At 37.4% G+C, this 11957-nt stretch overlaps 2 protein-coding genes across 3 annotated transcripts; both read right to left on the bottom strand.

Annotated features, from left to right (window-relative positions):
* Positions 1-482: 482 nt before the first annotated feature.
* On the bottom strand, positions 483-5902 carry LOC122081270 (lysine histidine transporter 1-like). 2 transcript variants are annotated; one of them, XM_042648308.1, is made up of 8 exons: positions 5733-5902; positions 3431-3582; positions 2809-3189; positions 1729-2122; positions 1528-1633; positions 1328-1419; positions 1127-1195; positions 483-1005 (listed from the first exon to the last, which is right to left on the bottom strand). In XM_042648308.1, the coding sequence occupies exons 1-8, from the start codon at positions 5769-5771 to the stop codon at positions 907-909; spliced, it is 1332 nt and encodes a 443-aa protein (XP_042504242.1). In that variant the 5' UTR covers positions 5772-5902; the 3' UTR covers positions 483-906. The 2 variants fall into 2 exon arrangements, with proteins under 2 accessions (XP_042504242.1, XP_042504243.1); XM_042648309.1 differs by lacking the exon at positions 5733-5902 and adding an exon at positions 3756-3878.
* A 4571-nt stretch (positions 5903-10473) lies between these two features.
* On the bottom strand, positions 10474-11492 carry LOC122082299 (uncharacterized TPR repeat-containing protein At1g05150-like). The gene is made up of 3 exons (XM_042649758.1): positions 11238-11492; positions 10756-11168; positions 10474-10486 (listed from the first exon to the last, which is right to left on the bottom strand). The coding sequence occupies exons 1-3, from the start codon at positions 11490-11492 to the stop codon at positions 10474-10476; spliced, it is 681 nt and encodes a 226-aa protein (XP_042505692.1).
* Between the last annotated feature and the right edge of the window lie 465 nt (positions 11493-11957).

The raw sequence follows: 11957 nt of genomic DNA, 5'->3' as shown, positions 1-11957 counted from the left end.
AAAGAAAGAACTCATCTTCAGCCATGTGAGTTGAAAGTTGTATGCATGGTTTTGAATTAGAGAAAGAAGTGAGGAATCCTCCTTTTGACTCTTTCACTCTAGTCGTTGCTTTACTTTCGGTTATTTTGAAAGTAGCTGCTTCAGCTTCAGCCTCTTGAATTTTTGATATTCCTTTCTTATTTCTCATCAAATTAATGGCATCTTCTTCTGGGAATAGTTATTGGTTTCAGTTTGGCTTTTGCAGACTGAACAAGTTCAGTCCAGTTGCCAAAAAACCAATAAAAACCCCAACTGAATTCATACTGAACCAACCATTAGACACCACTAGGCATTTATCATGTTAAGGAGAATTTGTGACTTAGGTGGAACTGATGAACTCTGCAATTATGATTGCAAATAGAACCTTCAAATTGAAGTTGTTCAATCTTCAATCCCCTCCCCTACTGGCCTTACATACCTCACATGTTTTGAATTGCGATATTGTGAAAAGGAACAAGAAAGCCCTTTGACATTCCATATTTGTTTGAAACTAATACAAGACAGAGTTGCAAAGAGAAACAAAATATCATTTACATCCGCTTTTTGACATATCAAGAATTCAAACCCACAAGTAATAACACAAATGCTAGAACCAGTCACTCAAATAATGTAGACACTGAAACAACAAATGGAAAATAGGCTCATCCAATGATTTATCCTCCCAATTCAATTCGTTGCATGGGTATGCTAACCCTCCTTAACAGAGGAGCCAATGTACCCAAACTCCACAAATTAACCAAAGTGGTCTGTTTCACTGAAAAACTAACGTTGCTCAGCCAGGTGAGGCCTTTTCATCACTGGCATCATCATCATCATCATCTTCTTCTTCGTCGGTTCCTTTTTAAATAACCTCCCTCGGGTGAAGATCTATGAGTAGAAGTGGTAGTTCTTGGCATCAATGATAATTGATCTAAGTCCACCAATGGGTGCTAGAATCATCAACAAAAGTCCCAGTATGATGCAGATCTGCAAAAACCCATGAACCCAAAGTTTAACATATGTAACTCCAAAAAGAGAGAGAGAGAGAGAGAGAGAGAGAGAGAGAGAGAGAGAGAGAGAGAGAGAGAGAGATAAGCATAATGCATACCCAATTTGTACACCAAGATAAGCTGAATATTCTTGGCTTGTAGATGGCAAGCCACATGATGCAAGGGAGCTGAAAGTTTCAGGAGGGACAAGAGAAGGGGGGGGGGGGGGGGGCAAAAGTTAAAATGGGTTTTCTATTTCAGAAAGAGAAAAAGCATGTTGGGCTGTTCCAGAAAGGAAGAAGAGGGAAATTTTAACTTACAAAGTATGTTGTAGGTGCAAAAGCAAAGCCTCCGAAGAACCCAAGTAGCCCATCAAAGAATGGGAAGGTCATACCAGCGAACATGGTAAGTGCTGCACACCCAAGCATAAAAATATACATTAACAGAAGCCAGAAGAGCCCAAGCAGTGATTATTAGTCAGATTTCAAAACCCATTCAATGAAGAAAGAGAGATAATTACCAACATATGTTGTCCTTGTAAAGAAGCGAAGCCTAAAGCAAGGAGTGAAATGCAACTTCTTCACCAACACAGTTTCCATCATGTCAAACACTGGAATTGCATAAATCTGAATCCAACAAAAACAAAGGAAGACTCGGGATTAGATGAACAATGGCAAGAAAAAAATAGACTAATCAAAACCATCAAGGAAAAAAACTCCACCTGATAACTCCCAATAACATGGATGACAACAAACATGTTAGCCATAGCAATCAACCACTTGGGTTTGTCTAGTGAGATAAGAATGTTGCCATCCACACTATTGCCAAAGATATAGAACCCAACAAGTGCAACAGGGAAGTAACAAATGGCAACAATGATATAGGCGACTAGCACACCCCTCCACATAGGCTTCTTTGAAGGCCTTTCAGGTGTAGAAGGAATTGTTGCCTGGATCTCTAGAACCACATTATGCCCAGCATAGGCAAAAGCTACACTACCAAGGGCGCTCAAGAAGTTAAAGACCTTCCCTGTTGTGGTGGAGGCTATGTAGGAATAGTCAACATTTTCTTGAACCCCCTTGTGAACTGAAGCCGTCCAAGCAATGGTGGAATAACTGTATATATGAACAACAAAAGCATTATAAATCAGTAGAACCAATATAAATGTCACCTAATCTCAAGAGATCATCAAGAGATTAAACTCAATACGTGGTTCTGGCCAGAAACTAAGGGTGTCAATTCAGAATTGGAACCGGCCATTTAAAACTTAATATAATCAAACCAAAAAAAAAAAAAAAATTCAGTTGGGTTTTAGAATAAAAACAGTCGGTTTGAACCATAGTGAATAAAGTGTAACTTGTCTAAATCAAATCCGAATCGAACCTAAATCATACTAAACCCTACAATCACATTTCTTTGTTTGGTTTGTGCGAAATTACCTACTATGGATTTCTTTGTTGAGTTGCATAAAAAAGGTTGAAAGGTACTGATTTGACTTTATGGGACTGTATCTTCATGAGGTTGTAATTTCCTTTCCAACTTTATTTGTTTCAGAAGTTTATTCCAATTATATCGAATTTCAACCAAATTACCAAGACCGTAAATGAATTCAATAAAACCAAAACCGAAATGCTATAAATTATTCAGTTTCAATCTGATTTCGAATTGTACATATTGTATCCTGAATCAAACTGAAAAACTGAATCCGAACTGATTGACACCCTTAAGACTTTAACAGTAGGACGCAAATAGGAGAGCTTGATCTCCTTATTTAAGGACAATAAGGAGAAAGAGAATTTACCTCAACGACATAATAGCTGCAGCCAAGGAGACACCAGAGATGGCGTTGAAGTTGGGAAGGAAAGCGAGAAAAAAGTGACAAGAGCCGAAAATCATGATGAAGTAGGTGAGCTTGATCTTCTTGTCGGGGACAATAACGTCATGGAACTTCTTCAGTGAAGTCCCTCCTGTGACCATATATACTATGTCTACACTAATTTCCACTAGCAGTTGCTGTGGAACAACAATCCATAGCCCCAGTTTTTCACCAAAAGCCTGCTGACCCAACTCATGGTACCTGTCGAATCGCTTCCCTGGTACCATTTCATGCATCTCAACCATTTGCCATAGTGTGTACAGAGTGATGACCCAGGATAAAATGAGGATAACCACACCAGGACCCCTGAAATAAAATTGATTTAAACCCAGAAAGAGAGAAAAAAAGAAACATATAAGGGGAATGTGATCTGATGTTAAACAATGAAAACTTCAAGGATAACAAAAATTGATCAAAACCCATTTGAAAGCAACCATAAACCTGAAGAGGGGTTACTACAAACTCTATAGAATGATGCTAAAATTCATGTTTTATGAGAAAAGGCGATACTGGGTTTTATAAGTGACTGGGTGACAGAAGTACTAACCATCCAAGCTCGGACATGGCATGGGGAAGACCGAGAACACCAGCGCCAACCATAGCAGTGACATTGTGGAAGGCTGAATACCACCATTTGGCATTCCGAGATGCAGAGATGGGAAGCCACTCCTCGATGGCCTTCTCTTTCTCAGATCTTGCCTGCCATTGGATAACAACCAAACACAAACAAAACAAGGAAAAACAGAGAGAATCAGATCATAAGTCATAACACAGGGAAATTAATTAAAAAAAAAAAAACTTTTGGGTAGAACAGGGAAATAAACACTATAATGAAGAAACAACTTTCAAGTAATGAACATGGGAACCATCACCATCCCATTCCCCATTCACCAGTTTTCCTTCCTAGTTCCTTCCATGGAGGAAGAAGATGGCGTTCCAATTGGATTCAAAAGTCAACAAAACGCACTGGAGATGGAGACCCAGTAACCAAAGCCTGTGATTGATTATTAATCCTGGGCTCATGCTGACCGACATTAAATCTTCAACGCAGTCTACTCTTTCTATAGAGACTAGAGGTGGAGACCCACTACGTAAAATTAGAAAGGAAGGAAGAAATGAAGCAATAATTTAATAAAGGCCGTTGTAAACTTATGAGATCAGAACAAGCCATGGGCATGGTACCTTAGGATCGCCTCCAAAGTGAGAGAGAGAGGTAGTCAGAATTTTCAATTCTATAGTAGTTGTTTTGCCATTTTCGCTTCCACCCCACTCTTGACTTGTATCCCAAAACTTTAAGTGCGTCCGAGTTTATGGTTTATACCAAGCTGCGTTGCCCCCTTAGACTCTTGTTCATCTATCTTTTTCGCATAAAGAAATTCGGGGGAAATAAAAATGCTAGTTGGTCATGTGATCTTTGTTATAGGGGGATCTAGCTCCTCTTCTGATCGTTGATCTCCAAGTCTGTCTATAATTATTTGGAAGATAAACATGTGTTCAAGCGGTGATTCAACGGCTGTGTTTCTATTGATCGGAATAGAAAAGCCGTGTCTAGAACCATTGAATCACCGCTTAGACATATATCGATCCCCCAGATAGCTATAAACAAGACTTGGATGATCAACACCCAAAAGAGGATCCCAATCCATTTCAGGGAGGGACAAATAAGAGAACACACAAGGGCATCAATAAGGATGACCGTCTATTTTATATTTCGTAAGGGTAAAGCCATCATTTCACCCGCTTTGTATTTGGATCAAGGGCTACAAGATCATGTAATCTTCTTTTCTCCATTAGAAAAAAAAATTTAATATAAATTTATTTGATTGTTGGTGGACCATCTTCCACCTCAAGAGGGAGGGAAAAAAAAGAGATTGACCTGGGTGCATGATCTTTGACAGCTGGAAGCTGCCCACTGGATTGGCCTCACTTCCTCACCGTCCTCTAATTCCTTGCCATACTCTCTCTCTCTCTCTCTCTAGTAGTTTTGTAAACCCAAACTCAATTTTGGGTATTTTTGTTAACTTAAAATTTAGGTGGGTAATTTTGTAAAGTGAAACCTAATTTTGAGTATTTTTGTTAATTAAACTTTTGTGTGAGTAATTTTGTAAAAAAAAAATCAAAAATGGATAATCATGTAATTTTTTCAAAATTATATCCAAAGTCAATGGTATAGAACCATAGATATCATTTTGGGGTTTTCTTTTTTCTTCTCTTCCTTTGTTTTTGTTTCTGAAATGAAAAAACAATCCAAAGGCCCAGAAGAAACCAAAAGGTGAGTGGAGAGATAAATCCAAAATTTTGAAGGATCCCATCTCATGAAATGGACTTTGGAGACAACCCAGCTCAAGTCAGTCAACAAAATTAACTTTTCTGATAGGATCATAGAACACCTTGTGTAATGGGTAAGGGAACTGATGGTAGAGAAAACTGAAAAGGACTGTAAAACAAACAGAAAGCCTGAATTCAAGCTCCTCAAGTTGAGGATTCCAATTATTAATACTATCACTAGCTGAAGGATCCATCTATGATCTGTCTTCTAGATCTCAAATATTGAAGAAATGCACATCTTGAGAAGAGTAGAGATAGATTAATCTATATATATAATTCAAGCTTTTTATAGCCAAACCCAAAACCCAATTCCCAACTTCAAGTCAGTCTATACTATTTTAACTTCTGAGTTCAGATTAAAACACTAATCAGAAAGAAACCAGAAAAGTTGTTCTATCATACAAGAGAAGAATGGGAAATGGAAGGATTTTGAGATACCCAGATAACATAAATGGAGTTTTGAGTTCCATGCAAACTATAACTTAATAAAACCCAGAAAAAGTTGATCCAACTAAGCATACCTTAACAGGGCTTTCATATGGTGCAGGTTGACTTCCCATGGCTTCTGCAAAAAAGAATTATACAGAGGAGATGTGTAGAGTGAAGGAGGAGGAACCAGAGGCCTTAAAGAAGAAGAAGAGAGAAGTTCCTTTGAACTTCTCAGTTGGGGAAAGGGGGAGGGGGGAGAAGAAAATGGTAGAGAGATGGAAGAGGAAGTTCTGTATTTAAAGGAGTTTTTCCCAGCCCAGCAGGGTAGAGTAATGGCCATTGGGGTATTGGTGAGTGTTGGCAGTCTGAAGGTGACGTTTGGCTGTTTGACTTTCAATACGTGTTTCTTTGATTCCCATTTGTACCATAGGAAAAAGACTGCCACGACGCGGGTGTATAGTTTACTTCTCACATGAGTTTTTTATTATTTTTTATCAAATATAAATAATACTATTTTCCGAACACTAATTGGTGTGGCGTGTTGATTCCTCCCTACTGCGGTATTGGTGAGTCGTTCGCTGTAGATGAAGAAAACTCTTTTCATTTTTTAAAGTGAGGAAATTTAAAAGGAAAGTAAACACAACATGCAACTATATTAATGTAATATATACTATTATCCTTTTTCTTCGCTGAAAATTCATGAAAAGGAAGTGCTCTATTGCCTTTTGACATTTAATTCAACTTAATTAGCATAAATTTTATTAGAATAAGTAATCAACAACCTATCAAAGTGGGTTATCTCGATTCCTATTGTAGGTGTCTTCAAACGTGTCTTTATTCATCGTTACACATATGCATATTTCATCTTATCTACATGAGAAAGAGTATTAAGAGAACATACAGTTCCATATTGGTTATCCTTGAGACCTTCAGTTTTCTCATATACCTATCTCCAAATAATAATTTGAGTTTTTGGGGTCTATATTTACGTGCGGCGACAGTTTCATATCGATTATCCTTGAGACCTTCAGTTTCCTCTTATACCTATCTCCACATGATAATTTGAGCTTCTGGGATCTATATTTATGAGTGACAATATAATATTAAATGAGATGAGATTAGATGAGATGTTGGCTAAGAGAAGTTAGAAATGGATTGAAAGAAGGTGGAAAAATTAAGAAAATGAGAGTTCACAGATACTATATAGCAAGTAGACAGGCAGTTAAGATTAGTTGAAATAGGGGGGGGGGGGAACAACATATTGGTCCTTTTGAGTTTGGAAAACTTTAGCCGTAATGGATAATATGTACACACAGGTTGGGATTAGGGTTAGAGCCATTAAGACTATGAGAAAGGCAAGGGCCGACTTACATGGGTGTGGGCCCATTCCCACATAGTATGAACTTTTGACAATTGCTGTGGTAGATTTGGTTCCTTCGTGTATGGCGGCCAAATCTTTTGACCACTCTTATTACTCTCACCTTATGATCTTGTCTCTGTGGAATCTACCATTACTAAGAGGCCCCACCATGGTTTTAAATACTTTGATATATAGATTGTGGGTCAAATGGAAGATGTGAGAGCATCGTCAATGCATGATGGATAGAAATAGAACGGTGTTACTGTGTCCTATAATATCTGGGTGTATCCTACACCAATAGGCTAGTGGGTCTTTGTTCTTTAAAATTATGCTCTATACTTTGTAGCCCCAAGTGTTGAGATCCTATGTGAAAGTAATAAATCCCACATTGAACGTGAATAACACAATGTAAATATATAACATATATGGATTTAATCGAACACCTCTCCTTTAACAATTAGCTTTTAATAACGAGTACAACCCAAGTCCCTAACACCAATAATTGTTCAACATGAAGAGAAAATCTCTTAATTCATCTAGAAAAGTTCTCTGAGCCACCGGGGATACCTTTGTGCATCCCTCTCCTTTTCACATGAAATGACTTACAATATGGTTTTGCGGGGGGAGGGGTGGAATGATCGACTTGCTCTCCATGAAATGAAAAATGATACCTCTATATGATTTTGCACGTACAAGAGCTGCACTCCACGGCTCCCACATAAGAAACACTTCCCCAAAATTTTAACATCACAAGAACAAAATTGTTGTTTGAAAAATAATTTAATTTTATTATTACAAAAAATATTAATTCCTCACCCACCATGTGTAGAAGTAGTATTATGATGCCTCAAGACGCGTTGGTAATAAATTTTGAATGCCTGCTCCCATTTAAGACTCCCACGACGACGATAACAAATTCCAAATCTGGAACGTGGAAGGAAATTATGATATTACCTTAATAGGAAGAAAGGTGTATTTAATGAAAGAAAATATTATTTATTTATTTATTTTTCCTTCTTTGGTTGAAGAAGAAAATATATGAATAATGACATATTCACGCGTCTGTCTTCCCCTGTGGTCCCTTCTCTTCCCTTCCCAGTTCCTACTCCCAGAGTCCCAGTGGAGGAGGTCATCCACAGGGAAAGGAACTTAATTTATTCCTTTGATTGAGATATATAAATATAGTTCCTACCAAAAAAAAAAAAAAAAAAAGAGATATATAAATATAGTTGATTGAGATATGTTGTAGGATTCACAGTACCATCTCCAATGTATCTACGTCTTAGTCACATCGCAGGTATCTTAATGTGAGCGGAATAATTAGTGTTCGATTCTGATTCCAATTCCGATTCCGATTCCATCTTAAGAATCAAATGAAAATCCAAATTGAATTGAATTGGGATATTAATTAATATGTTATAGTATATTAATATATTGGGTAAAAGAAGGCTGATTGGTTGTGTAGTCCTGTGTCTAGACTATGGTTTCAATTATCGGTATTGTATCAGTTATATCGTATCAATATCGGTTGAGATCAATCCCCAATTCATGACCTATTCAAATCGATTACCCGTATCGTTTTAGGGGTAAATTGGTAAAAAAATTGTACTTTTTAAAACAAAGGCAAAACCGACCAATACTCATCAATCCAATCCTATCTAAATCAATACCAATACTATCCCCTAGATCCATGGTCTAGACATAGGACAACGCGACAACGAGACAACGCGAAATTAATGTCATGTCTCTTGTGAAATAAAAAAACTCTCATATATGTTTATGTCCTTACATTGTTGCAGGGATTACGCAATTTGGTAAGAATCTCTTCCCTTATTATATTATTAATATTAGTATTAAATTTTATAATACTTTTATATTATAGTATAATATATTATATTTTATTAATATTTTATAATACTATTGTATCATAGTATATGAACCAAGTGAAAGGAATCGAACCAAACAACTACGAACCAAAATTGAATTATACCAAATAGGTTAGAGTTGAGTATTGATTTTCAAAACCGATTCGATTCACACCAACACTTTTGAATCAAACCGATTTACACCCTTAATTCCATTCTTCTCAACCAAGATAGTTAGCAATTTAGTTTTAATTAATTTTAATAATATAAGTAATCACTAATTGTAATTGGGTGTATTAAATTATAGGGCTCATGGGGTGGAGGAGTGCACCAATTAGTAAGGGTGTCAATTGGGAACCAAAACCGGTATTGATCCTAATGAAGTGAGCCAGACTGAACTGAATTTAATTTGGTTCAAATTCGGTTTGAGTATGTGAGTATGTTTCTTGGTTCGGTTTGGTTTCGGTTTCAAGTGTAAGAACCATTGGTTTGGATAGAAGCCGAACCGAATTGTCTTAAAACCAAAAGAGAGGAAAAACCCCTATATAGTAGTATCATTAAGACTCAACTTGGATTTTTTTTAATATTCAATTTTGAAAATTCAAGAGTGGTTTTTACAAGCTTTTTTTTACTTTTAGGTGGTAAGTGTTTTTTACAATTTATCATCACATATTTATATACTAAGACAATTTTGGAGTTAGCAATAACCATAAGGCCCATAACTTGAGCCCATTATGGCCTTTGATCCATCACAATCATGGTTCAAAAGTGGAACCGTTTTCATAACCGAAGTATCAAACCGAATTAAAATTGCATATTAGAACCGAATTGGAACCAAAACTGAATCAGAATCGGCTTGAGTATCTAAATATGGAACCAAATCGGTTCTCGATTTGGTAATGGTTCATCTTACCATCGTTTGGAATCGAACCAAAAGCGAACCAATTGACATCCTTACCAATTAGAGGCAAGGTGGAAAGGGAATGCGAAGAGGAGAGAAGTAGAGAAAGAGAATGCTAACGTACCTAAGTTGCTGTCTCATAATTGTGTTTCCTTAATTTATATTAATTAAAAAAAAAAAAAAAGGAAGAACCATACCAATATGGTGTTAGATAATACCTTATAAAATCAATGATAATCTCACAAAAATGATGCCCATTATAATATCTTTTTAGAAAGAGATTAGATATGCCAATGGCTTTCTTAAGACTAACGATTCAACAAATTAAAGGATTAAGATGGAAGGAGCATATGAGACTTTTCTAATTAGAAGGAGAGAGAAAGAAATATAGATCTAGATTGATATACCGATGGTATACCTAACTTTTTTTTTTTTTAAAACCAATATCGCTGATACCTTGAACTAAATTCATGGTGGTCAACCTTAGGGCATTATTACACGGATCCTAAAGTTGCTTGATTACCCATTAAATTAAGTTTGAAACGTCAAACAAACCAGCATCAATCATAAGTCATTGAGATACCCTAGAATCTATAATGTTTCACTATATATTCTATAGACCGATAGTTCAATATTTTAAAAAGTAGGGAAAATTACCTGATTACCCAGTATTGGTTTTAGTTTTATAGAAAGACTCACGATGGGTTTCACTCAACATATCTATTCAAAAACAGTTATGTATTACGAAAATAGCCAAAACAATGGAAGCCGTATGCCAGACTTCGTATCCCTATGTGTTGGACATCATTTATGTTCCGATCGGTGCAAAAAATCCCGATTTTTCGTTTGATTATCTCTTACAATTTTTTTTTAATAACTTACAACAGGCAGGATGGAGATGGTCGCTGGTCCGACTCTGGTGATGTCTCTACAATTTTTTTTTTTTTTTAAATTTACAACAAGCAAGATGGAGAAGGTCGTTGGTCCACCTCTGGTGCTTGTAAAGAACCCGACCAATCGCCATGTGCCCATCGAAAGCTTCTTCTTTGCACCTTGCGCCGTCTGCTCTGCTTCTAAGAATCCCCAATTCCTTCACAAACACGGCGTAGTCGTGGGTGGAGTCGTCCCAGAAGATCCTTTTCTCCGAGACCGAGAGCTCCGAAGAGGGTCCCAATTCCCTAGACCAGCCAGGGTCGGAGTAGACATCAAAGTTATCCCCCTTCATTGCTCCATCCTTGACCTGCTTTGCTTTCAACCTCTTCACCAAAATCTCCAAATCATCAACAAGCTTCCACGTATTGTCAAAGATGATCCCATGGTTCGGTGAAACCGCCCAAGCAGTGGTCCTTTGCCTCTTATGAGGATCGACCACCCTCTCATCGGCAATTGATGATGAAGAGGCCTAGGAAGCCATTTCCATGTCTTTAGTGGAGTCGAACTCAAGGCCGAGGGCGTCGAAGTCTCGATTGACATCGCCAGCACCGTCATCGTAGGTACGGAGAAGACCCTCATAGGTAAGACCCTTTTTTCCATCGATGAACTCACCATAGGTGCAGAGGACCTCGTTGAGGATTGCATTGATCTGCTCATCGCTGAACTTAACTCTAGGGTTGACGGCAACGACTAAAGCCACCATATCTTCTCTGTTGAGACCTCCATCTTTGTTCAAGTCGAATTGCTGGAAAATTCTCTTCACTTTCTCCGCTCTGCTACCCCGTGTAGCCATCTTTCAAGGACTGATATGGCGTGGTTTCAGCTCTTCAAAGGAAGAAAGCCAAGGAGCAACAATTTACTTCTCTAAATATCTTTCTTGCTTCTTCAGACTTCAAAGCAAGAGACCCAAAAACCACCGGAGGACTAAAAGTTGGGATTTTTTTCACTGATTGGAACATGAATCATGTCCAACACGTAGGGATACGAAGTCTGGCGTATGACTTCCATTATTTTGGCTAATTTCGTAATATGCAAACTATTTTTGGATAGATACGTTGAGTGAAACCCATCATAAGTATTTCTGTAAAACTAAACCCAATACTGGGTAATCAGGTAATTTTTCCAAAAAAATATTCAAACTCAACGGTCAACAAGTACCGATCAACACATCCCAAAGACTAGACTTGTGGATTATAACATTGTGGGAACATCCATATCCGATATGCCAATTCCTATATTACATCTATGACGTACACGC

The sequence above is a fragment of the Macadamia integrifolia genome, chromosome 6 (assembly GCF_013358625.1).
Source record: "Macadamia integrifolia cultivar HAES 741 chromosome 6, SCU_Mint_v3, whole genome shotgun sequence".
Taxonomy (NCBI): Eukaryota; Viridiplantae; Streptophyta; class Magnoliopsida; order Proteales; family Proteaceae; genus Macadamia; species Macadamia integrifolia.
Note: the sequence above shows the minus strand (reverse complement) of the source record. Positions and strands in the feature narration are given on the sequence as shown.

Coding starts and splice junctions, on each gene's coding strand:
- LOC122081270 (XM_042648308.1), bottom strand. CDS start 5,771: ATGGGAAGTCAACCTGCACCATATGAAAGCCCTGTTAAG. Junction 1,634..1,728: donor ATGTTATTGGGAGTTATCAG/GTGGAGTTTTTT, acceptor TGTTGGATTCAG/ATTTATGCAATTCCAGTGTT. Junction 1,196..1,327: donor TTGCACCTACAACATACTTT/GTAAGTTAAAAT, acceptor TGAAACTTTCAG/CTCCCTTGCATCATGTGGCT.
- LOC122082299 (XM_042649758.1), bottom strand. CDS start 11,492: ATGGCTACACGGGGTAGCAGAGCGGAGAAAGTGAAGAGAATTTTCCAG. Junction 11,169..11,237: donor ACGATGACGGTGCTGGCGAT/GTCAATCGAGAC, acceptor ATGGCTTCCTAG/GCCTCTTCATCATCAATTGC.